The following is a 27,615-nucleotide window of genomic DNA, read 5'->3' on the forward strand; positions in this document are numbered from 1 at the left end:
GAGAGGACGGATCCAACCTGTCTCACAGGGCAGGAACTAGAAGAGATGCTGTGATTACCGTCTTCCGCTGAAGGACTAAGAGGCTGTTGAGCGAATTTCCTGCCACATTACTGTTGGTGCGTCATTTTCTGAGTGACTTTGTGTCCCAGAGAAAGTAGATGTGCTTTCTTCTAGTTTTTTCTTTCTCTAATAGCACTCAGATCTCTTATCCTAAGATCCTGGCAGGAATTTAAAGTTGTTTTATTGTTCTATCTGTCAGAGTCTATGGATTCCTAATGCTGCCCTCACAGTGTCAAACAGAAAAAGAAATGCTAGATATCAATTTCTTTTATTTCTAACATGTTCTTATGTGTCTGAAAATCAACTCTCTTTTAATTTCAATTACATTTATTAACATTTCTATATTTATCTTTATTGTAAAAGCACTTTGAGCTGCATATACATTTGAGGTGCTGTACCAATAAACTGTATTATTATCATTGGCAACACACACGTACTCATGACACTGAACCAAACCAATGATATGTGTGATAGTATTAAATTAGCATGTGTAAGAAAACATAAGAATACAAACTTTGGGTTTTAGTCGCAGAGAAAAGCACAAACAATGACCTGAGAAACCTCTTCTAAAGAAAATGTACATTATGTACGTTATGATTCTAACTTTCTCGATGTTTCTCAGTTAATGATCTCATCTTAATGAAGTGCTGCTAATGCTGCTTCCTCTAATCCTGTAATCCAGTGCAGTCGTGGTGACAGGTCCGTCTCCTCATGCCAGCTGGCTCCTGTCCATCCACCCGTCCCTAAGGGATGAGCTCACTCAATCATATAGATCTCTGCTCCTCTCCGTCTCCTCCTTCGTTGTTTCTCTTTTCTCTGTCTCCTGTTTCTTTTTTCACTCCCTCTCTTTCTACCTTATGGTTCGTGGTCATGTGTCGTGGAGTGACTGACTCCGGGCACCACCACACGAGACACCTGTCCCTGCCTTGAAGACATCATCTATAAACCTTTGTTTAACAGAATATTTGAATTTACAGCAGCATTATAGAGTTTTCTGTCATGGATATTTGGCCATATTGTCTAATTTGATAAAATGATGAAGTGATGATGAAGGTCGACTTCCCTGTTGCATCATGATGTTCTGCAAAAATACATTTTTGGCCATTTTTCAACATTATAGCATCAGTGGGGAGATTGTGACCATATTACCAAAACTTAATCCTGAAGTTTATCATCTTCCGTCTGAGATGATTCTGCTGAGTTTCGTTTATCGAACCTTTCTCCAAACAAAACACCGGCAGTGAGGCTTTCTGTTGTTGTTTATGTCCCGTCAACATCTTGGCTAATCTCAATCAACAGCTATCGGCATTGGAGTGCAGATAGATTAAACAGCCGATACTCAAAGTATTAGGGTCGATGAGTTCTGTCTCTTTTGCTCTTCACTGGTGACCTGTGGGAAACCAAAGCCTGCTGGTCAAACTAGAAACAGAAACCAGAAACTTCCAGCCTCAGAACCATGTCCCTCACTAAAGATTCTGTTTATTCACATGAAGAATCTTAACTGACATTTGACAGATTGATGGGTTCAACAAACACAAGGTAGAAATTATAATGAAACATGAACTGAACACTAATTTTACATATTTACCTGACTTACCTATAAGTTACCCTCTTTCATAGAAGTATTATTGGTCATTTTCTTTTTTAACCTTGATTTATTTGTACCTATGGAAACAATCATGCTTTAACAAACTTGAATTGTTTTGTTTTGTGTGTGTTCTTCTTCTTGCAGGGAACAACCACTCGAGATGAAAGGAATCAGTGCTGCAGTGCTCAGCGCCGTGTTCTGCTCGGGTAAGCTCAAACACAATCAGTCATCTGGGAGCAGGTCGGATAATTGAACAGCAGAAAACGACTTGAAGCTAAAAACCAAATGTGCTTCAACTGAACGATTCACACAGACACTGTGAGAACGCCATCAGAGAAACAACCTTAGTTTGTGATCTGGTTAATTTCCTCTTATCTTCTCTGTTTCCTTTTGTTATGAGACGTCAGATCGTTTTCACATCTGGTTTATATTTAGCTATGTGATACAAGTTATATAACTCTTACAGAAGTTGTGTGGTTTTCACTCAAAACAAAGGGATCCTGGTCTTTGTTCAAATCAAGAGACGACTAAGAAAAGATGTATTTTAAAATAATCTCTTTATCTTTTCTTTCCCAGTTGTGTCATCGTCTGTGACAGGTAAGATCTCTCGTTCATTGGGCGAGCAGAGCATGACTGAGAGTGTGTTATGAGAATGAACAGATTGCATGAGAATATTCAATTTGAGCAGAGAGAATAAATAAGAAATCAAAGATGATCTGTCATTGGTCAGATTTATTAAACATATTATTGATTGCCTCCACCAGTCAAAGAGGAACGCAGGACAGCGTTCTTTGGGGAGGACATTCACATGGAGGTCCCGCCGGGAGACGCTGGAGAGGTCGTGTTCAAACCCAGGACCAATCAGTCCTATGAGGTGGTTCTGATGCGGAGCGGAAAGCTGGCGAACCCACGGGGCCGCCTCAACCTCCTGGGCCACCTGCTGCTGGAGGACGTGCAGGAGGAGGACGAGGGCGTGTACCTCATCAGGAACGTCATCAAGAACAACACAGTCAAGCAGCTCATCCTCACGGTCCGGGGTAAGACGTCTGCTGAGCGAGACAGAGTGTTAACCAGCCTCCAGATTGAGCTCTCAAGTCCTCCATCTTAAACACATGTACATAGTCTATGATAAAACAATGATTCTGTTAAATTCTGAAGATGAGTTTGAGTTAAGGAATCATAGAACCACTCCTGAATCTCTGTCACTGTTGATGTTTAACAACAGAATGGATTTGTACTCAATGGTTTTCAACGCATCACGAGCAGGTTACAGCTTCTGTCACAAAGATCCTGCTTCGGCCCCGGTTGACTCTCCTCTCATTTTGTCGATTCAGACTGTGCCTTGGAGCAAGGGATAAAGTACGGAGAGACCTTCTCCATCCACCTGAACCACGTCCAAGGCCCTATCACGCTGGAGTTCAGGTACAGTCTCTGAATCGGCTGGAGTTACACAACATATACACATCTGTTGTGTTGCTTCCCCTTTGAGAACAAGTTTTATCTGAATGGTTCCTGTTGAATAAACAAAAATAAAAGAATGAAACGTGGGGGAGTGTGTACCTCCATCAAGGCCCAGCAGCGGCTCAAGTTAAACGCCTAATGAATCCACAGCCTCTCAGTCACACATTGGTAATGTTTAAAAGTTTCTAGCCCCATTTGTTACTTTGCAGCAGCTTAAAATCCCACTCTCCTACTAGACCATGAATCTGCCAGAGCTGGATTTGTATTTGGCTCTGCAGCACATCACACACACTCTTAGATTCAGTGTCCTGAATGTTCCTCATCTTTTTCCATCAAGATCAATGAATTATTCCATTTGAAACTGGGGGAAAAGCCACATCCATCCCGGATGGTTCCTTGCTTTACCTATTCTGGTGTTAAATGTCAGAAATTTGGGGAATTGGCTTGTTCACCATTACAGTGACCCAAAAATGATGAGGGATAGGAAATTCAATATTTTGAATATTTTCTTATCACGGCTGCAAGACTCAAAATGCTTAACTGGACAAATCCCACAGGACCAAAGAATGGGGAATGAAATGATATAGACCTCATCATATGAAAACATTTTGGGTTAAATAATACACCTGCTCTGATATGATAACTAAACTGGTTTGTGATGGGTAAGTCTGAATAACACCTGTTCTCTTCAATCCATGTTTTATCACGACAAGGCCCAGTCTGATTCAGGCCAATCAAACCGAGACACAGCAAACCACAGAGCCTCCGCCCGTGGTGCTGTTCAACCAGACGGCGGTGTCAGCCGAGGAATACGTGGGCCGCCTCAGTGTGTCAGAGAAACAAGTGACGCTGCACTCGGTCCGGATGATGGACGAGGGGAGCTTCACAGTACTGGACCATGAGGGCAAGATCAGGAGGAGGAACTGTCTTAATGTCAGAGGTGAGCAGTGATCTAGTGCTCTGCTGCTTTAGGTTGAAATGACAGATCAATCAGTCTTACGTGTTGGTCTGCACATGCTGGTGTAGTGTGAGTGTGTGTTAGTTGTCCTTACTCTTGTCATCATCTGCTTTTTCTGGTTCTCATATTCAAAATTTTCCTTTCGGTCCCACGTGTGTTGATATCTCTTCTGATTGTCCACCACAGAGCACCAGGACTTCAAGCACCTTTCCTACGGAGAAAACCTGAAGATGAAACTCTACCTGCACCACTCCAACGTTAACATCGTCTACAAGCCCAAATCAGACAATAAGGACCGAGTCATCCTGGACCAGGGGGTTCTGATGATGCCTCTCGACCCTCTGCTGGAGGGCCGGCTGACAGTGAAGGGGTCGGAGCTCTTTGTGAAGAAGGTCCACATGGCCGACACGGGTGTCTTCAAAGTGACAGACCTCGCCGGGTTTTCTGTGGCTAACGTCTACTTACAAGTAGAGGGTAAGAAAAAAGACCTCTAATGGATTTAGTTCTGAGGTTCCTTTGTTGTGATCCAACACATTTCATATTGTAAAGTGCCTCTGAGGTGTAGATTGTGTTCTTGATAGGGTTTATGTGAGTGAGATAATATGACCACTGTTATTAAGTATTTATGCAGAGAGGCTGATTCATCCTGTGCCAACCAAAGCTTTTGTGCAAACAAAATTGAGCCTTTCATTTTATGGTCTGTCTTTATTTGATCACAATTGTGTTTCTCTATTGTGTCTTTCATTATCTGTTAAAACACCAGGCTCCACCTATGATCACCTGCAGGAGGAGATAAAGTTGTTGATGTTTTTATAAGATGATTAGTAACTAATTCATCACATTATACTTCATAATATCTGCTTGTGTCTATATGAGATGGTTTTTTAATTAAACCAGTGCTGTGCCTCGTCTAAATCTCTGTTTCAGATGTCCGTTAAGCAGTTGACTGAAGACTGAAAAAGACTGGAGGCTGGTTTATTCAAATCAAATTAATATTCAATGTATCAAATGTCCAGATTTGCACCAAATTCGACACTGCACTTCCTCGGGCCCTTTACAACACATGGCGAGTGTGAATCAGTTAAGATGAACAGTTCTCAAGATATATGAGCCACAGCACGACAGCCAGAGACGACTGGAATTTGTAGATACATGCATCCTAAAATGACTTCAATTTAAAATAACTTATGCTGCAAATATCCAAAGCGACTATTTATATTTCATTTTAAAGTGTCAGCCAGTCTTTATGTGGATATCAACCAACTGCTCCAGTCAAATAAACCTGCTGATGAAAACTACATTTTGTTTCTAGAAGAGCCAGCGAGGAAAGATGAGTCGCTGCACAGCAGAGTCAGTGTGCTCCTAATGGAGGCCTATTAGAGAAAGACTTAATATTTCTCTTTCCTGTCCTCGTCTCGCTCTCAGCCTACAAGCTGCCGCCCCTGACTGTGGCCATTCTCTCCATGCTGGGTCTGATCGCCTTCATGCTGCTGGTGTGCACGCTGTCCTGCCTCTACAAAGTGCACCAGAGGAACCAGAAGAACAAAAAGCTCTTGCTAATTGCTCAGCAGCCTGGCAAGGGCGACGGCGAGGCTTTCAGACAGGTAACACCCACCAAGTGCAACTACCATCATTCTGCATTTCCCTGACTTGGACATTTACTTTCTCATATACAGCCCTTCGGTGCAGGTCTGAAAGCAGCTTGTGTATATGTGTGTGTGTGTGTGTGTGTGTGTGTGTTATTTAGGAGAGGGTTAAAAGGTGGGGGCTGACTTCCTCTTTTGCAAGACATGGATGACATGGTTTTTTTTTTTTTTTTCGCTTTGTAAAACAATGAGCTAATTTTAGCCCCCTGAATGTTTCCAGAACACAGAGCACCTGGTGTATTTTTATTTGATCAATTGTAGACGACTGCTTGACTACAATTTTTGCAGTGCCGTCCTCACTCAGTCAATCGTGAATGAATCTATGAAGTTATGAATGGATTATGAGGGTTCTCTGAGGAAGTGCTGAGCCCACAGGAACAAAATAACAGAACATTGATCGCTTTGTAGTTGGCCATTTAAAAACTGCTGCTCCTTCTTCCTTCAGCTGCTCGGTACTGGCTGATGAACTGACTGATTGGATGATTTAGAGGAGGTGACAGTTAACCCCTCTGTCAACGCAACCATCCATCAATCCACCCCAGTTGGGGATTTGTTAACCATCTGAATTTATTGAGCGATTAAGAACCCATTAGAAACAGATGACTCCCCTATAGAGGACACCAGCATGACGCTCAGGTATTGATTTCTCTACCGAGGGGAAGGAGTTCAATACAACAACAAAGCAGCAAGAAATATGTCTGGATCAATTGTGTAAGAGTTTCATAAAAATAAAAAACCTCGGCTGTCAGAGTGAAGAATAATCACATCATAGTCACATCGCATCGCTTTAGATCATTTAGCATTTTGATGCCATGAAAACAAGTGGGCTTAATTTGCAATTGGACTTGTAATTTAAACAAACTCAATTATCTAGAGCTCCTGTTCTAAATTGATGACTGACTGCGTCACTGGATCAGTAGAGATCGCTGAGCTGACAGTTAACCCCTTCCTACCAAAGCAGCGTTCTCATTAGAAGATTGTTTAATCTGATTGAATTTAAGAACCAATTAAACACCCACAGCAGTCACATGACTCCTTCACTGAGAAAAAGCCCGAAGAGACTTATCGCTATGCAGAAATTATTATCTATTACTATTGACCTCTTTTCAGAGACTTCCAAATAACACCCACGACTTAATAACCGGCTCAAAATCATAAACTGTGAACTAGTCTAAGATGGCGTTGTCAAAGAAATGAAATCATTTAACAACAAACCTTCCTCATAAATAACTATAAATAAAAAGAACGCAAATGCTAATGAAGAATTCCAGAGCATTGTATCAGTGTAGACTGAAGCTCACACTACTGTTGTTACCTGTGTTTCTCTGAAATGATAAATGTTTCAATACATCTTTCAATACATCTTTAAATTTCACAACTGTGGAGTGAATTCAAAAGGCTGCTGTGGAAATGAGGCCTCCCAGCTCAGTGATGGCTGGTGACCCAGCTAACGCTGTTGCCTGTGCATTACGTTTCTCCCTCTTGCTTTTAGGAAACTCAAACGGAACTTCTTCTTGGTGAGAGAATTGTGTTCCTGCCTCTTTTCCCCCTGATCCGCCCTCTTTATATCAGTGTGTGGAGAAATGTGCTGCGTTTGTGGAAAATAAGTTCCTTGATCAACTTGCAAGCAGCAGTTGATCAGAGACTTACCTCAAGTGAATCTGGCACCATGACCTGGGACAAACTGGTTCTGTGATCCTGACAGACTTCAGAATAATCACGTGGCCGAGCTGTGGTGGAGTATTAATGTAGGATTCAAGTTTATTTTAAAGTATTTTACAATAAGAATGTTTGTATTTTCCACATTTGCTTGATAATATAAAAGATCCATATCACTGTTGAAGTTTGTTCTTCTTCTTCTTTGTTCGGTCTTTTAGCGGGTGGCATTAGTCTTCTTCCTTTTTCTTTTATTAAGCTTAGTTGAAAGAGATGAGGCCATTTATAGGCTGGAGCATGATTGTAAACTCTATTTTGCTTTGATGAGCTCGGTCAGGTGTGAGAATTGTCTCTCAGGATTCAAGATGCAGCTTTGACCAAGGTCAGGGTGAAGCTGACAAATGAATGTCCATTTTAACAAGTCATTTAATCCAGTATTCACTCTCACGCATGTTAGAAACAAGTGAAAACCTCCATCACAAGAAAAGAGCTCAGTTCTTTTCACTTGCTTTAAGAAAATTAGATTTAATCTTCAGCAGAGAGACTAAATGACCTGTTGAGATGGTTTGTATCTCTTTGTTACCGGTGTGTGTGACTCTTCCTCTGCAACATCAGTGAAATATCTGTGCTGCTCATTTTCTCTCAGGAGCTCTGCAGTTACACAATGTGACAACTTTATTTTACACGCAGTAGCCTGTAGTGATTCAGCGAGCCAAGCACATGCACATATTTCTTAAATGGGTGTTTTATTGTGGGTATCTGCGCTGGCTTCATGTGTGCTGTAGGGGGCACTAGTGATTAACCTGTTTGAACAGGTGATTTATTCTGTTTCCTTGTGAATTCTAATCAACTACGTGCCCAGTAAGTCTGTGGGTGTGTTGTCAGTGTTTGTTATGTCTGTGTCTAGTTTATGTGCATTAAATGTTGTGTGTCTGTGTTATAGTCTTTAAGTAATGGGAATAAATCGATAAACCTGTGACCTGACATTAAAAAACTCCCACTATAGCATGCTTTTTTTTTACATCTATTCCCATTTACTGTCGCTAGATACCAAAATACAGCATAACTCACATTTTAGTGACTAATCACGATTCTTCCAGCTCTTAGCTTTAGCAGTTAGCAGTTAGCAGTTAGCAGTTAGCAGTTAGCAGTTAGCAGTTATTAATTATTAGCACAGGCCACAAATTGAACTTTATTTTTCTGGCTTTACTCACAACTATTCGTTCCAGAATATATATTCTGTTTCTATATAAATCCAGGCTCCCCAAAGTGAAGCCAAATTATCTCGACCACCCCCTGGTGGCTTGCTGCAGTATAGGTCATAAACCCCTCCTCCTCCATGTTAGCAGATGGAACATGGACCAAACTAAAAAGTCAGAGCACATGTTAAATAATGTTTTCTCTCTCTAGTCACTAGCACAATATGCTTCTTACGAGTTATTTAGTTTCCTGGTAAAAACCCTGGAAGATTCGTCACTTAAAATTGAAACCATGTGAGTTTTCATTACCACTGATTGATCTTGGATAAATGTTGAAGCAGCAGCTCTTACATGTCCATTCGTTGTATGTGTCTGTGTGTTATTGTGTTAGAAATGTGTGCGGATGTGTTTTTAGGTTCCTATACTGATATGTTTGTGCATAGGTATTCCAATTATCACGTGTTTGTGTGTGTGTGTGTGTGTGGACTAAGGTTGAGATGATGGAAGTTGTCCTTGATTTTGCTCTGACATGTTATGGATTTCCTTCAAGATCTGAGAACACACATACAACACATGTGAGCTGATGTCAGCAACCGGGACTTAACCTGAGAGGCTGACATGAAGCTCAAATCAATCCTCTCTCTCTCTTTGTCTCTGTATCTTCACCTCCCTCCACCTCCCTGCCTCTCTGTGTGTCACACTCTGGCATTTTTCTTCCTCACACTCCGTCTCTTTGTTTCCACTCCTGTCTCGTTGTTCATACTTGTCACTCTCTCCTCCTCCTCTCCTCATCCCTACCTGCATACCTTCATCCTACTTTTCTCATACTCACATCTATTCATATTTCTTTCCTCAACCCGACAGACGTCTTTTCATACTCTGAATAGTATTCATGAATCCACCTCAACCCTTCCTCTTTTCCTTCCCCCCCTTTACTCTTTGGACTTTCTGCCTCAATGAATCTTTCCTGCAGTTCCTCAGAGCCCAGAATTTTTTTGAAAGAATAAAGCCCCGGCTCTGCCTCCTCTCAGCCTTCAGCCTCATTGCTCGTCATTCAGTCATGTCATACAAGTGTCCTCTTCCATGTCTTATGTGTGTATGTAATCTTACCCTGTGTGTTTGTGTATTTGCGTCTGTGTCCTCTCAATAAGTGTTCATGTGTTTTTGATCAATAGTTGGATGCAGTACCTCAGCTGCTGGGATGCTACACTGTTGTGGCCACATTTTGACAAGTCTCCTGTGTGTGTCTGTGTTTGTGGATCTGCAGGTGGTCAATGAGGTGTACACCAGGTTCACTGAGGAATCTCTGATGCAGTCCGTGTGTGAAAAGCCCTCGGAGAGCACAGAGGTCACCATCAAGGTCAGTGCTGGAATCAAGATGCTGATCTCCACAGCAAACAAAGTCTACTGTAACACAAAAGTGAAGCCAAATCATCTTGATCGCCCCCTTGTGGCTGGCTGCAGTACAGATCATACCCCAGGTCATATATCTCATTCTATAGTCGTGATTGGTCAAGCTTGTATATTGGCTAAACCTTGATTCTGCGGATCTCCACCTCGATCGCTGCAGCAGAGGCGCTGGCTCCAGATTATGTCAAAAGCACATGATAGCATCGCCCGTGCCCGAGAGATTCTAGCTTCACCTTTGAAAAATGTGAGGAAGAGGAGATGCATCGTCCATCTTTATATATAATATATGAGTAAAAAACAGTCATATATGTTAACAAGCATGTGATTAAAAGCATTAGTCGATAGAGTTTTGTTCTGCTAATACTTTCTGAATTAGCAGAATCAGGAAAACAGAAATCGGTTATAATTTGTTTCTAAAAAATACAATGTAATGAAGATTTTGAGGTTTTTAGTATATTTTCAGACTCTTGAAGCGGAACACACATAGAGAGGCAAGTTACAAGTTAAAAAGCCTATTTAATAAAACCACAGACAAATATAATGATGGGCTTAGACTCCGGGTCTGTAAAGTGACGCCTATGTGGAAGTGCCTGAAACCCTTTATCCTCTCAATTGACCAGCAGAGCAGGATCTGGCAGCAAAGTGGTGTGTGAGGCGGTTCTATTATATGGCAGCATTTGACTGATGAATGAATTGCAGGTGGTTGAATGAGGTGGCAGAGGATGAGAACAGACACACACACACACACACAAACACACACACACACACACACATACACACATACGCACATACTCAGGCAGAGCATCAAAGAGAGATCCAAAAATAGTTCATTGCTCCTAAAATAAATAATCCATGACCCCAACAGAGACAGATGTTGAGATATTACACATTTGCTGTTACAGTGGTGCAGTAGCTGTGCAGTTTAGAATGGAATGTAAACATCTGTATCGTTCTGTGTGACTGAAGGTATCCTGCTGATAGTAGCATGGATCTCAAACAGTCAGTGTTTGGCAGCTTTACGTGCTCTTATGGCTCCTGGTTAGAAGCTGCTCTCTGTTTGCCTGTCGTGGATGTGACAGCCCAGAAGCGCCCCCTAGAGGGCAGCAGGTCAAACGGGCGATGTCCGGGCTGGGATGGGTCTTTCATCATGTTGGCAGCTCTGCTGAGGCAGCAGGCGCTCACTGAGTTCACCACAGAGTGCAGTGAGCGGCCGATGAGCGTCTGGGCGCAGTTAATGACCCTCGGAGGAGTTGTGCTGAGGGGTCGGCGGCAGAGATGTAGTCAGTCAGCACGTTCTCAGTGGAGCAGTGACAGTACTGCTAGTACTCATTGAACGGATATAAACACACATACACAATTAAAAACACATACTGAGTACACTTGTTATTTTATCCATTATTCTTAATGAAACATGGTCTCAGCCATAACCTCATGTGTACCTTTAGTTAAGATTTTCTTCCTGGGTCCTTAACAATTTGTCTGCATGTATCAAGGAACATTAGCAGTGTTGGTGTGTCAGTGGAAGGTAAATCTATAAATATGATCCTAGAAACATGCGTATAAATTATTCATGTTGCTTTTTCACTGACCTCAATTTTTACCACTTCTTCTTCTCCTTCCTTTCCTCCATCCTACCCCACCTCCCTCCTCCATCTCCTCTCTGTTCTTGTTCTACTCCTTAATTTCCATCTCCCCCACCTCCATTTCTGACTTCCCATTTGTTTCTGTCTTTCCGTTCACCTCACTTTAAAATCACCTTCTCCTCTGAACCCTCTTCTTGTTTTCTCTTTTTCTTTAATGTTGCTGTGTGTCCTTCCTTTTTCTTAATTCACATTCCCTTTTCTTTTCTTCTTCTTTGACCTTCTCCTCTTTCCCTTCCGTCTTCCACTTTTATCATAGGGCCTTGAGGTGTCCAAACCAGGCCGCTACCACGCTCTTTCCTCAGACAACTTTCTGGAGATGAGCGACTCTGGAGTGGAGTTCACCATCCCCTGTCTCCCACTAGACAGCGACACTGATGGAGCCATGACCTACGCCTCCCACAAACCCCTCCTGAGCGCCATCTCTCCGACAGCCATGACCAGTGGAGTTCAGTGCGACAGCCCGGAGGTCACTGCCGTCCCTGATGGCGACCTCAGTGCCAGCCGGACCCCTGACTCGGCCATGAGCGCAAGCCCTGCGTCCAATCCTCGCTCAGTTGCAGCCGCGACCCCTGACGGCAGCCTGTGTGGTGCTGCATCGCCGGGAACAGCCTCCAGGGGCACTGCTGGGTCAGATTCAGCCAAGACAGAGGAAGCGGCTGAAAGCGGAGAAGTTGGGCAGAAAGAGGAATCAGCTCAGAGCACCTGAGAGCATCGACCACAATGTTTTTTAATCTCTTCATCAAATCTCCTCATACAGTAATGACATCCACTTCTGGCTCTATCATATAACCACCACCAAGCCCGTGCACTGAAAACATCTCAGACAAAATATATTCATCACTTAGATCTGGATCTCAGTGCAGCCCAGGATAAAAAGAATTAAAAGACAGTTGCTAAAAAAAAATGAAATGCACTATGCACTGAACAATTTGATGCAAAGGGTAAACCTACTGTAAGCTCTATCAAAAGAAGAACAAAGCAATTTTGTGCACATTGAAAATGCATGCATTTAAATTAAACATTAGAGTAGATACCATAGTTAAGATCTGCAGGACAATGCTGATGTTAGAGTAGAGTGACTGCATGCAAACCTGAAAGGACTAAAGAAGCACAGGCTCCAAAAGAGGTTTATGTGAAGAGGGTGAAACACTCAGCACTTTGAGGAAAACACTTAATTTTGGATTTGGATCAAATGATCTCGGCTCGATGTCGAAAAGGTGGCCAGAAAGAAATTCCAGGAGTTTGTCAGTTTGACAGGTTGAAACAGTTTGCATCAAAAACCGTTGCATCGAAGACCCCCCCCCGCCCCCCCCCCCCCCCCCCCCCCCCTTAGAGGCAAATCTGAGTGTGTTGCCTCTGACTGTACTTGTGTCTGCTCTCACCTGAAGCTGCAGTGGTTGCACTTTTAAGACATAATCTAAAAAGAAGTGTGGAAACATCCATCATCTCACTCACACTAATGATGACATACCAGAGGAAACCCCCAGAGGCACGACAGCAAACTGTGGAAACGAGACCTCATGTGTTTTTATTTCTTCATCCCGATGGAGTTGTCTCAAGTCCTGTCAGAGCAAAGCAGAACTGGGGGAGGGACACTCCCAGGACTTTTGGAACAGTTCTTCAGAGCGTAATTGGATTCTTGGCCTCTTTGCAGAGGGACAGATTCACGGACACTTTTATATTTAGAGTGAGGAGCGGTGATAAAAGAGAGGACAGTGATGGAACAGTGTGCCGTTCCGGGGAACTGATAAATGGCTTGCATGATTTAAGCCTCCTATTTTCATCTCGGCCCCCATCCATCGCATTGGAGCTCTGATTATTGTTGCCTGGTTGTTTTCTAAAATGAAGAAGACTGGGTGGACGGATCAATCTGTGATAACGACCCAGCCCATACAGCTCTGACAGAATGAGGTGGGTGCAGTATGAGCGCTGGGGGAGTTTCTTACAAAGCCAACCAACCATATTTTACATTCAGTGCACTGCATGGAGACATGAGTCCATTCAGCCAATGAAATATAGAAAATGAAAAAGAAGAAGACATTACCAGAGCATATAAATCCCAAGCTGATGTTTAAAGTAATATCAATAACTCATAAAGGCTAGTCCCACATGGACTGTAGCAGTTGTAGTATATGTCGTATGTATACTTTAGAAAGGTCACATGTTTACAACCACTTCAGTTTAAAGGAGACATATTCTGCTCATATTCAGGTTCATAGGTTAATTTGTGTTATTACTCGAAATTGTTTACAAGCTCCAATCTTAAGAGAACACACTTTAACTTATAACTTATAAAATTAACATTTACAAAAACACTGAAGAGGTATCATTTGTCTCTTTTTAATGTGTTCAGCTACTCCCACTTTAATTAAAGGCAAGGACTGCCCAGGTCATGCTTCATATTGGTTAATTCAATCCCTGGGCCACATCTACACTATAACGGTATGTTTTCATCTGAAAATGCATCAACTCTTTGGTTAGGGAGAAATTTGGAAGCGAAGCTGACCCTGTTTTAGTTTAAAAAATTCCGAAGCTAGATTTTAGTCTTGACGGGCAGAAACAAAGACGTTTGGAAGCGATGACGGAGACACTCGGTGCTGATTGGGTCTTTTCTGTCGCGACGTAGCATTTGCTGATTGGTTAGAAAACAACTGCTATCAGTTATGGCTGTAGAACGCAACATAGATAATCAATGACACGCGTTGCTGACGCTGTTGTCTTTGCTTACAGCTGCAGTTTAATTCTGGATGAAGCCTTGGATAAAATCAGTAGTCCTGCCTTTTTTGTTTGGCTTGTTTTTCAAGGCGCTGCTGTTTACACAAGGAGATTTGGGTAAATCTGCTCATTCACCGAACGACAAGAGAAAGATTCTGTTGGAAAGTAAAGAAACAAAAGACACAAGTGACGGACCAAAGAAGTGCAGATGAGATGAGAGAGTGCAAACAGGGGCCCAAGTTCAAACATATTTAAAGAGAAGTGCGGACGGACTCAATTAAAGAAAGCTCCCACAGTGCTAACAACTGCTTCCGACTAATTAGTTATCTTATCTGGCTGTAGAAGGAGCCTTTGGGCTAATTCAGGTCACAGGAAGCTGATTTACACCAAAGACCTTTCATAGAACAAGAGCGAGAGATCTCACGCTGCCGAGGAAACGCTGTTCAGCACGTCCTCTCCTGCACAGGGTCAAACTGTCTGAGGTACTAACATTGAGCCCCTGAGCACCGAAAGAGCACAGCACCTCAGGGGGGGGGGGGGGGGAAGCGGATTCCATCACAACGGTCATCTTTACTCAGATGTCACTGTTAGCATTTAGCATTCGCAGTGAGGCTGCCTCACGCTGTACATGAGTTGATGTCAATCTGGGAAGTGAGACTGAATTACGACCTTTACCTCTGAGTGGAGCTCGTCACACAGACACGTGTGTGATGTCTGGACAAGAAAAGCACAAGTATCGAACCAGGCGATCGCAGTGTGGTGTGTAGTTTGGACGGAGTTGTTATGAGGGTGTTAATGACTTACATGTCGCTGAATTACTGATTTTATACGACAATTTTATAAGGTGGCACTTACATGTTATACATAAATATAGGCATATTCCCACAGCTGACTGTATCATGTTGATTTGAATAAGCGCTGATAAGAAGGTTCAATGGGCAAGAAAGATTTTAACTCAAGCAATATTAATGACAATGGCACTGAAACCTCACTAACAGGTCAGTGAGGAATCTGACAAAGCACTTCGATCACGTCAACATCGGCCGCTCTCAATCATCCTTTTTTCCCACTGTTGTATATATTTAAATATATTATATGCATGTTTATAATGTGGAAACACTAATATGTTTCATACTGCAAGGCTTATGCAAGATTTTATACAAAATGCTGCATCGATCCTTTAACCCGATGTCCACAGTAGTAGGTGAAGAACTGACACAAAGTGCTGGAGACCCCCCCCCCCCCATCCATCCAACTCCTCATGTCACGTTTACATTTTGGTGAGATCCTTTCATTCAGGTTCGTCCAGCTGTGATGTTTATCTGTTGTTATCAGATGTGTGCACGTTTTGACGACCTGGACTTAGCTAAGAACTACGTAAAATGACAGAAGCCATGTTTGAGAAACATATATTTAACATATATGTAGATTTTCCGTGTCCCACCTGCTAACCGGGAGGAGTTGGGGTTAATGACCTATACCGCAGCAAGCCACCAGGGGCCAATTCATGTGAGAGTTAATAAAGTTTGAAAAGATGGCACCAGATTCATTTTCATAGTTCATTTACAATCTGTGTGAGATAGATATATTATAGAGGTGAGGCTGCTTCGATATGTAAAAGTGAAACACACCTGGCTTCTGTGAATATAACTTTCTTTCTTTAAGCAGAGATTAGATGTTTCATCCTAAAGAATACGTTTTGAAACCTTGTTTGAAAGACGCTTCTTTTGGTTTTGAATTGAGACGTGTGAGGAGCGTCCTCTGGATTTCCGTCAGGGGTCTGAGGGAATAATCAAACTGTAGCTTCAGGCAATCACAGCTGATCTGAGCTCGGTGAAAGGATTTCATTTCTGTCATTCAGACCTCGCTCTAGTGTTTTCTGTTTCATTACACATCACAGCTGCTCATTCACAAAGCCTCTCAGAACAGAAGTGCTGATCCGCGTGTGGGCAGAGCAGATTTAATAAAATGTCCTTTCACTTCTGCTAGATCCGCTCGTCTCTTAATCTACTGTTCTCTGTAATTCAAAAGGAAATAATGAAAAACCATGAAACGATGTCTGCGCTGCTAATACCTCGGCTCACAATAGAAATTTGCTTTCGCACAAAATATCAGAAGAACTGTCGAGTGCAGTTTCCGACACATATCAATTACTTTCTATTCACTCCGATGCAAATCTGTGGCTTTTTCTGTGCTCAGTTATAATGGAATTCGGTCTTATCTATGATTCATAACGGATTAATTGAAAACCTCTGATCTCTGTCACTCCGAGCGCACTCTATGAGCACAGTATTTTATAGTGAGAGCATTTTTAAATCATGTACATATTCTTCTGGACAAACTGGTCCCAGCTCAGCTGCACTTTTACTCTGGGCTATTTTGTGAAATGACATGCGATGCACCCCCGTCTGCTTGAACTGTGTTTTATAATCACGCATCTGTCTCCACTGTCACACTCCCAGCACTAAAGAATGTTTTTTATAAAATAGAAAAACAGTATTCCTAGAAATAACCAATATATACTTTTCCTATAATCAGTTACTCTGGGATCAATGTACCACATCCCAAGTGCATTTGCTGGAAAATAATATCGCACTTCCTTTGAATGAATGAATGAACATGCTTGATTACATTTCATGGTCAGAACTTTTTGTAGCATCACATTTAGCACCAAAATACTTACTCTGATATTATAGCCTATAGCTGCTGTCCCAGTGTATACCTAAGACTGTCTGTACCTGCAGCATGCTGACCTGTAGATTGCTTGTGGGACAGCAGGTGGATGATGATAGTTAATATAGTAATAATGTGAATTGCACTTCTCTGTACAGCTGAGTCCATCCTCGTGTCTGACTCTGGTTTCCCATGAACGCCCAAACACTAGAAACCACATATTAGTGGTTCAGGTTAAAGTTGAAGGAGAATACTGACATGCTGGTTATGTTTTCGCCCCTGTCTGTTTTTTGTTAGTGAACACGATTATGCAAAAACTACAGAATATTTTTGAACATTTTCACCAATTTAAAAGAGAATAATTAATGGTTCTTGATGAGAAAAATCTGGCTCATACATGCATTTTTTGGGCAGTTTATTTTAATCAGGGCCTTGTCGGAGGTCGGTTATGTTTTCATATTTTTGTGACACTTTCTTTATGTCATTCATGCAAAACTTTACCATTCTGGCTGGAAAAGAGAAAAAACAGGAAATTTGGTGGAAGGATGGGACATGGACTGAAAAAGGAACCCGTCGCCAAACATTAGCATTAAGACCTTTGTTTGCAATTTCACTAATTTCCTTGCATGGGATTAATTAATGTATCTTAATGAATACGCCCTACTGAGTGCCATGCTATTTCTTTTGGGTTCTGCAATGTAGTTGAGCTACAAATAATAGGCTGTTTAAAACTATTTACTTCTAATAATGAATTTGAGGTATCTGTTAAATGTGTAATATGAAACAAGAAGCCTCCATTTGGCTCGGTTAACATTTCTGTTTAACTTCTGCTGGAGTTTCGAAAAAAGAATTTCAATGCACGATCTTACTCTGAGCAGCTGTTGTTAAGTTTTTGTTACTCTCACATTGAATGCTATGATATCTATATCAACTCAATGTGATCTACAGTTTCTGTGAAATCCCAACATTAAGAACATCCACTCTCTCCATCGTCACGTGGTTTTAGTTTTGGGAAACCACAGCTTCAGGGTGGCTCAAGGCTAAATGTTAGTTTTAACCCATGACTCAGGCGGGTGAAGGATTGTCAACGTCAATATTCCTGCTGTTGCTTTTTCAGAAAAACTTAGCTGAACTATTTTTACATTAGAAAAATCTTCACCTTTGCTTTTCACTCGATTTTGTACTTTATAGAAATATGGGTATTTTCTATAAGTCAGTAGTGTCTGTTTGATTTCTGCGAGGGTAATGAATGTTAAATTAATATATCGATGTTAGGAAAATTTGCTTTTTTTTTTTAATCAGACTATATATTTTGCTTAATACTGTGTGTTTTTTCTGTGTTATGTTTGAGATTTGATTTAGTTGAATCAATTAATCAATTTGCAAGTCAGAAACTCTGCTCTGCTCACTGGTTTTGTTTTTGTATTTGTTGCTTTCATTTGAAAAGAAATCACGTGACTTCTTCAAACTTACGACATCAGATTCCATTTGATCGTTTTACAAATGTGGGTGAATCATTGACTTTTACAATACTTCACTGCTCTGTCATGGAGATTAATCAGTAATTATTTATATACAGATAAGACCTTCAGGCATCCTGCACAGACTTTTGTAAAGCTTCTCTCTTTTCTGTATCGAATAAATTGTTGCAATTAAAATAATTTTAAACAGAGTGAATGAAATAATGTTTGATCTTTTGTGTTGATGCTGTTTCCATTTAGAGTTCAGAAAATGAAGTGTTAAACTGAGTTTCAGAGATCGATTTGCCAACATTTCTAAAACATACCCACTTCCTGAACCTGAGCTAAATACATTTCTATATTGTGAAATTATATCAAATAGGTATTACGATAATAATCCTGTGAAAAACTGTTTTATGGCAACTCTGTAGCAAAAATAAGGTAAACAGAAAGAAATGTGTTTAATTCTGACATCTAACTTTTGGGGCTTCCAGCCAGCAGGGGGCGATCAAAAGGATATTGTTTAACCTTTAGGACCTTTCCTCCCATCCATATTTATACTATGGTGAACTGCAAGCACAAAAAAAAACAAAACAAATAATGAAGCTTGTTATTTTGACATTGTGTTTTGTTCTTCTTCTTCCCACTTGTCATGTTTGCACTTCAGGGCCACAGTATTATTAATTTATAATAGTCTATACAGTCAATCATTACTTTTACTCAAATTAAAGTTGTGACTGCTTCCTCCACCATTAGAATATTCTATCCCACTCCACTTCCGGCTCCACTTCCTGCTCCTGCAGAAGGCGCCCTGGCCGTCAGCCAACCAGGGCGGGACGGGATGTGACGCTACGTCTCGCGCAAGGAAGCCCCTGGACTGGGCGCGCCAAATTTCAAAGGACTTCCTCCTGGAGGACGGAGCTGCAGCGGAGCCTGAAGAGAAATGGCGACAAAATCCCTGTGAAAAGCGACATCACAGTAAATCCGAGGCGGACGTGGCGGCGGGGAGTCTGCGGGTCGAGTGGCCGGAGGAAGCGAACCCCCAGCGGCTGGAGATTAGCAGGAGCAGCCGCTCCCCTGCAGCTGGTGTAAGTGGCAGCTTCGACTTTCATTCGAACGTCAGCTAGCTTAACGCGAAGCTGCGTCCGACGAGCTAAACCCAGCGAGACGTCCCTCGCTCCGCGGATCCGGTTCCGACCCGACCCGGCCCGCGTGTCACGGACTGAACGAGTCTCCTCCGGTTCTATGAGCTGTAGACAGAAGTTTAACGTGTCGCTCCGGTTTCCTTTTGTTTCTCGCTTTGTGTCCTGCTCCCGTGATTTGATGCTGCACATGCGCTGACGTTTACATAATGAAACTGAGTCTGACACCGGGTTCAGTTGAACTGTGATCGAACCTGTTTCTGAAGAGTCCAATAAAACGTGTCTTCTATATCTAAGCATCTTATATTATGTATAATGTCCGGACACTAGTGGAACAACTCACCTTAAAGCCATTTGTTTTTTTTAATGGTTTTTTTCTTTTGTTCTCTCTTTCAGATCTGAGGCTGTCAGGCTTCCCACCTGTGAGAGGGCTGATGTCAGGAGTCTGGGATTCTATTATCTGCAACACACACACACACACACACACACACTCACACACAAACACACACACACACAAAAGGCTGACAGCCATTCACACATAAATATGAAACGTCAGGACTGAAAGTCACGGCTGTCAGGTTTTATGCAGATTAGCTTTTCAAGCTTTTAATGTTTACTGCACCTTTCACATTAGCATCAAACACACACACACAGACACACACGCGGGTCGTCCAAGTCACAGAAAGCCTTTGTTCTCAAACCCTCCGTGGTACACCCGTCACTCCTCGGGGGGGATTTAGTCTCTGAGCTGGAAACACAGACTTGTTTCCTCATCAGCTCACACACGGCTCTGGATCCTCATTATTTATTCATGCACTCACAGCAAGTCATCAACTGTCCATGCTGCTGAAAGCACCTGTTGCCTAAAGCCCCTGCACCTGCACCTGCCTCTAACCTCTAACCTTTAACCTTTAAGCCTGGGTGATAATATCCCACCCTGTTGAGCTCGGACCTCTATCATCAAACCCAAATTCATTCAACCCATGTTCACTAGATAAGAGTTGGACCCCAGAAGGGGCCTCCTGTAGCCCAGGGCCGTTCACAGATCGGTTGGGGCCTCTGGGAGGGCCGGGTGGAGGGTTCGGTGGTGGCAGACGATCAGACCCCTCAGTCATGGTGTCCGGGGTGCAGCCGTGCTTCCAGCTGCTCCGGATCGGTGCGTCGACGGGCGACTCGGCACGGGACCTGTACACGTTCAGGCCGGCCCTGAGCCACTCGGTGTTCCGTCTGGGCCGGGCGGCGGAGCTGTGTGACGTCACGCTGGACTCCACGACGGTGTCACGCATCCACGCCGAGCTGCACGCAGAGAGGGAGGCGGGCGGAGGGGCCGCGGTGCCGCAGGAGGAGGGCTGGAGGGTCCACATCAAGGACAGGAGCAGTCATGGTGAGGCAACACAACACCAACACAACACCATCATCAACACTTAGAAAGACACATTCTAATACATTCACGCTCCTCGACAGTCATTGGCAGCCGCCATGCAACCCGACACTCTGGAGTTTTTGAGAATCTAAAATTTAGAAAGTTGAAGTGGAATGTTTCAGATTAGAAACTCTGGATAGACACAAACTGAGATGTTTCGTTGTGCTATTATTATTTTTTAACTAACCCAAATCCAGTGAAGAGGATCTGCTTCCTGTTTACACTGACACACACGCACACGCACACACTGTGTAGATTGATATTGAGTTTTATTCACACACTGCACATACTTCTCCTGTTTTCTATACTGTATATATTAGTGTAATTCCATTCATAGTTCTCTCTATATTTTATATTCCTTACACTTAACTATTGAATGTTACTCATTATTTAATGATACCTATTTTGACTTTAGACTCTTGCTGCTGTGATATTGCAAATGTCCCTATTATGGGACTATTAAATGGTTCTTATCTTATCTTAACACAATGATGTCTTTTTATGGATGCATCCGTTGAGGTAGAGGATCTGAAAATCAGACGCACAACTTGTTGTTCATGGACAAATATTTTGGTTTTGAGAGACACAGCTGTGCGCTCGCTCGCTCGTGTGACAGAAATACAAGTGCTGATGGAATCAAATCTTAACCCGCACACATTTACACTTTTCTGTAGTCCTGCTGAAAAACACACAAACAAATGCTCATGAAAAACAAAAAGGTGGATTAATAACCGTGAATATGACGCTATCAGACGCAGTGAGACACAAATGTACAAATTTAAATATATTAAGTTTCTACATCTGTGTACTGCTGGTCATCAGTGACAGAGGAAGTGGTACAAGGTGAAGGCGCAGGAGAGAGAGAGAGAGAGTCTTCACTTAAGGGCGATGGACTGTGTCTGACAGGCTCAGAATTTCAACTATGCTCTTACTGCCTAATTTTTCAAGTAATTTCACAGTCGGTTTCACACACTTTTCATTTTTGCTATTAAAAGGACTTTTTAGTATTCACTGTGCATTTTTCGTTTTGTGGAACGCTGTCATGGGCGTTTGGTTTCCTTGTAGCCTTCCACCTCCTCAATTCTAGGTCCATTTCACAAACACTTTCACATTCAGCCTTCCACTCTGGAAGCTGTTAACACATTGAAAGTCAACAAATGACTTTATTTTGATGCTCAGTTCACTTTATTCATTCTATTTTTTGACCGGCAGACCTTCAGATATTTAAAGTTGTGTGACATCGCCTTCAACTGCTGTTTGGACTGATCAGTATGAGTTGAAGCAGAGTTTTTCAGCCCTGAAGCGTCGACGCAGCTGAACCATACGATCCAACCCGGTTCCAAACACTGTTGGCTTTACTTTCATTAAAAGATAAATCACCTGTTTCCAGGCACCTGGGTCAACGAGGTCCGCCTCCAGTCTGGCGTCCAGTGGGAGCTCTCAGATGGCGACACGCTGACCTTCGGTGGCGAGTCGGCTCCAGGGAGCCCCGAGTTCTACTTCCTCTTCCAGAAGGTCAAAGTTCGCCCGCTGGACTTCGATGCCATCACAATCCCGAAGGTAATATTTGTTGTTTGAGGAGTCGGCAGAGACGGAATCGACTGTTAAATGTCTCATTCTTTGCAGCTTTGGTTCACCAGTGCAGATTTTAAAATGATGTGCTGCAACAGATGAAGTCCTGCACTGTGCGGCTTCATAACTGAGACTGAGGCTCAGTTTATCTCGTGGGGTTTGTAGTTTAAAAACAAGTGTGGACTTGTGTTGATGTTCAGTGTCACTTCCTGAGCCGACAGGTCCTTCTGGGTTTGAAGAGGAAAATCTAAATACCTGTCAGGCACGGCATGGGTTCGGTCCCGACTCGGTCCAGCTGCAGGCGGGTTGGATAGAAATTTAGAAATTATGTTTGAGTTCAGTCACGTCGGTCAAACAATACTCGGCAGCAAAAAGAGATCGAACCCACTCAGAGTTACATAGAACAGACGTTCAGGGAATTTTTAAATCCGTCCATGAGGAAAGCTGTATTTATAGATTTCCATCTCTTTTCCCAGGCAGGAACCTTTTCCTCTGACTTGCAGAACCGGATCCGAACGAACCAGGACCGCAAGGTGGAGGCCAACCTGGACCTGTCCAAGCTGTCAATCAACCGGGCCACCGTCATCCTCAACTCCATCGGCAGCCTCAGTAAGATGAGTGGCAGCGCCTGGACCTTTAAGAGAAGCTACAGCCACGAGGGAGCTGTTTCAGACCCAGGCTCCTCCTCCTCCACACCTCCGCTCGCCGTTAGCTTCTCCGCTCTGCTCCCTCCCTCCACCCCTCCATCGTTCTCCTCGGCAGCTTCAGTGCCTTCAACAAAGTCCATCCAGCCGACCTCCAGGAGCCGGAGGAAGTCGGCTCACACGGTGCTCCTCGAGGACGACAGCTCAGACGAGCCCAGGAGTCGAGGAGGTAAGACCCTGGAAAGGTTTTTAAAAATCCCACTGGTAACTGCCTGAAAACCAAAAATACAGGTTTTGACAAAAACATTTTTTTTGGCTCAGACAATTGAATTTAAACTCACTATTTGAAAAAAGAGTCAGGATGTGGTCATTTGCTTCTATCTCAACATTTTCATTTCAATGTGGTTCAGTTCTGACGGGAGTTAAGGAGGACGGACAGAAACCGAAAGGGAAGAAGAGGCGGCGGCTCTACAAGTCTGAGTCGGAAGGTTTCAGCTCACCTCCTCCTCTGCCGCTGCAGCCCAAGAGCCACACTGACGTCCGGAGGCCCCTGGAGGCCAAGCCCTTCCCTGTGGGCATCAGGACCATTGGCAGCTTCCATGGCGCCATGACGAACAGCCGACTCAACCACCACCTCCTTCAGGCGTCGTTCACCAGCGCCGCGGTTCACAAACAGGACGTGCAGACGATGCACCGCATCAAGACGGTGGTGCAGGGCAACCTCGGCGCTTTCCGCCAACAGAAACCCGCCCACAGCTCGCCGACGGCACAGAGGGGCCGGCGGAGGGCCCACAGCTCTCCAGTTTTCTCTCCCCTGGTGGTGGGAGGGGAGAACTACAGCCTGGCGTCGCCCTCAGTGAGGATCCACACGGAGGAAAGAGGAAGAGTCCCGTTCAACAGGTTTAACCATCTAACTAGGTGAGAAGTTAGGGCTGCACGATGCATCTTTAAAATCCAGAGGCCGAGTCATAATCAATCCTTTCCTCTAAAACAATCCTGAGGCTGAACGATACTTTATTCATCTACCATTAGTTGACAATGTTGAAGTTAAAAATGTTTTAAATGCTCGTCAAATAGATGCAGCAGACTGATGCTAATTATCTGATAAATCTGAACCTCAGAGTAGAACTGTTTCTATCCTGTCTATCAGAACCAGAATTACTTGCTTGCACGTTTTCTGGAGAGATTTGTTTGTTTTTAAATGGAATAATCTTAAATGATCACAACTGATATTAAAGATTGCTGTGTTTGATGTTTGCTGCTCTCTGTCAGATCTTTTGAAATATAAACTTGTTAAACCATAATGTTACAAGCTTCATTTGATCTCCAGCCCTTCATCTCGCTCCTCCTCTTCTTCATGTCTTCATTGTTATTCTCTCTTCAGCAAGCGACGAGGCCGCCCAAGAAAAAACCCTCTTCCTCCGCGGCCCTCCCTGCCCTCTCCATCCTCCTCATCCTCCTCTTCAACCTCCTCAGCCTCGTCCTCCTCCTCTGGCTCCTCCTCTTCCTCCTCAGAAGATGAGGATGATGAGGACGACGAAGAGACCACAGTCGGGACAGTGGAGCCGTGTGCGGCGCAGCGGTGCCGGCTGCCCCAGCAGGACACGGTGCAGTGGATCCAGTGTGACGTGTGCGACGCCTGGTTCCACATAGACTGTCTGCATGTCGACCGCAAGAAGCTGCTTGTGGACCCGACCGCTGACTTCCACTGCGGCTGTCGCTGACTGGACAGAGCTGTGACCATGAAATGAAATAAATGCTCCAGTTTAGACTTTATAAGTTTCCACATATCCCATAAATGTTTAATTCCTTCAAACTCACACGGAAACAGGCTGCTACTTCCTCTGAGGGCCCAGGCTGCTCTTCTCAAGCATGCAGGGCTTATCTTCACCCTCGTCAGCAGCTGGCGAGGGCTGGATAATACTTCCCTTCAGACTTTTAGGCCTCGATCTGTCCAGGTTGGAGGATTCGTGTGCTGACAGTCAAACAAGTGCTTCCACAAACCTGCTGTTGAGTCAGTTTCAGGGTTCAGATTTAGAGGCAGGAGACAGAACTGTGATGAAATGTCTCGGGTCAGATTTCATTATGGCCTCGTCTGCCTGGAGAGTTCTGATCAGGGTGGGGGGGGAGCATGATGAAATGTCTCCTGGTAGACTCCCATCGTGGCACCGGGGGGGCAGGTGGCGGTCAGGAGGATTGATGAAAAGTGTTGGCCCACAGCAGCCGACTCTACAAGGTGATTAAACTCTTCGGTGTCTCCGTGTGGCCTCCCGCACTGTTTTACAAAACAGCTCAATTTTTCAGAGCAGAACTGGACCTTCCAGCTTCCCCTACCTCTGCCAAAGAAAACAGCGCTGGGACGCCGCTTTCCCCCCTCGCCAATAATCAAACTGGATGAGATGTTTCAGTGCAGCTTTCCTGGGTGGCAGCAGCTGTCGCGGAGTGGGCGTGTGATGTTTCAAGATAATTAAACGGCAGGAAATGTGTCAGCAGACGTCTGTTGTTGCTGCTGATGAGAAGTGCTCTCGAGACTGTAATCAAATGTTTGAAGGCGCTCCTGCAGAGGCAGCTGCGTGGGTGTTTTTATAAGAAGTCTGAACGCAGCCTGGCACTGGGGCTGCCGCTGCTCTGGGAGGAGTCATTAGTGAAATGTCATGAAATATCTGCTGCTGGTGCAACAGGATGAAAGGATTCAGATTCTGTTGGGTTCAATCTGTGGCTGGGACCACACGACTACGTTTTACCCTGTTACGCCTGCCGTCGACTCGATTCCCATTGAGTGTGAGGACAGAAATCAGAAGTTTGAAAACTCTTAACGACCCCGTTTTGCACTAGTGTGGACGGTGGAGGGGGTTTTGGTTTTGCAGCTAAAACGTAGTCGTGTGGCTGAAGCCTTCATGTTGATCTCCTCACATCACACTCCACCTTCTCAAGTGTCTTCTCACCACTGAACCAGACGATGCTTCTGTCCTGGTTGAAATGTGCCGGACCCGGAGGAGTCGTTCTCCACCACTGGACAATTGATGCATCTTCACTCGGGTGCTAGAATAAAATCTAAATGTATAACTCTTACTCTTTTCTCCTAAGCACCTTTTCTTGTATTTAATTGTAGATTTCTTCTTGGGTTTGCAGTCCCTTTGCAAATCTAACTTTCTGAATAACGTCTGAGCGCTCTGACTCCATCAGGTGACGGTGATACAGTAAATGTAAATAGTTCATCGGGGCTGGTGTTTAATCAAACACCCAGTTTCTCTGGGTGCTGATCAAATGAGTTGATGATAAAAAACCTGATTCTTGAGCAATAAATTAAGGAGAAATTTTGTTTATACTTTATAGATGTATATTTTTAACATAATGGCTGGTATCGTGGAAGAAATTTTAATTCCTTCGATTTAAAGGAGACACGTGATGCCTTTCAAATTATTTCCTCTAGTGTGTAAAATGTTTTTGTGAATATAAAAGTTCTGCTCGGTGAAAAAGCCCTCAATCTGCGGTAGAGGGGAAAACACTGAAGCTCCTGATGTTCCTCAAACATCTCATCACTGATCTGACTGATGGTTTGTCACATGACATCAAAGCCCACCCTGGCATTACGTTCGTTTAGCCTCTAGTCTAACACGCCTCTTTACAAAGCCTCCTTCCAAAGCCAGGTGACATGAGAGCGGAGGCAGCGGAGTGTTTCTGACAGAGGCTGAGAGGAGGAGCTGCAGCAACGAGCAAAGTGATGTGTTCTGAACATTTGATTATATGTGAAACTTTTCAACTAATAACACAAATTAAAATTATCAACCTAAATATGAGCAGAATCTGTTTCCTCTAACATACAAATCACAAGATAATGTAAATTTAGAACTTTAAATCCATAAACCTGTGTTTGATGAAGTGAAACTGGCCACAGGGCTCTGGTTCCATATTTCCATAGACACCTGTTTGGGCAGCATATCACCAATGTAACACCCAACACTGTTTAATTTAAGGTTTCATCTTAATGCAGTATTACAGTAAGAATCACGAGCACTGATCATTTTATCTTTACAGTATAATACAGATCTTTAAGGAGTTGGTTTGTCATGTTGAAAAGTGATTTAAAAATAAAAAGTCAGTTATTTTTCTATTTGTTTGTCTTAAAAGTTTATTTTGTTGCAGCTTCTTTCACAAATTAAGATTTTTTTTAATGTTGCATATTTAGTTAATACACATAGCCTCCTCCATGTTAGCAGATGTGACGTGGAGCAAACTAAAAAGTCACAATACTCCTAAAATAGATGTTTCTTAGAGATGGTTTCTGTAATTTTAGTTATTATGCCCTGTGTTCATTGTTCTGAAGAGTTAGATTTTAATTAGGTAATTGATTTAACATGTTTG

The 27,615-nt window shown here is 43.2% G+C and overlaps 2 protein-coding genes across 2 annotated transcripts; both read left to right on the plus strand.

Moving 5' to 3' along the window:
• The first annotated feature begins 1,808 nt into the window (after positions 1–1,808).
• LOC133972680 (uncharacterized) lies at positions 1,809–12,879 on the plus strand. The gene is made up of 9 exons (XM_062410246.1): positions 1,809–1,854; positions 2,225–2,245; positions 2,413–2,685; positions 2,983–3,070; positions 3,823–4,049; positions 4,254–4,541; positions 5,493–5,671; positions 9,836–9,928; positions 11,878–12,879. The coding sequence occupies exons 1-9, from the start codon at positions 1,809–1,811 to the stop codon at positions 12,325–12,327; spliced, it is 1,665 nt and encodes a 554-aa protein (XP_062266230.1). The 3' UTR covers positions 12,328–12,879.
• Positions 12,880–19,373: 6,494 nt separating this feature from the next.
• tcf19l (transcription factor 19 (SC1), like) lies at positions 19,374–26,322 on the plus strand. The gene is made up of 6 exons (XM_062409106.1): positions 19,374–19,557; positions 20,008–20,995; positions 22,425–22,594; positions 23,083–23,479; positions 23,661–24,168; positions 24,635–26,322. Exons 2-6 carry the CDS (start codon positions 20,725–20,727, stop codon positions 24,972–24,974), a joined length of 1,686 nt encoding a protein of 561 aa, XP_062265090.1. The 5' UTR covers positions 19,374–19,557; positions 20,008–20,724; the 3' UTR covers positions 24,975–26,322.
• Positions 26,323–27,615: the final 1,293 nt, after the last annotated feature.

Source organism: Platichthys flesus, chromosome 17 (assembly GCF_949316205.1).
Source record: "Platichthys flesus chromosome 17, fPlaFle2.1, whole genome shotgun sequence".
NCBI classification, from domain to species: domain Eukaryota; kingdom Metazoa; phylum Chordata; class Actinopteri; order Pleuronectiformes; family Pleuronectidae; genus Platichthys; species Platichthys flesus.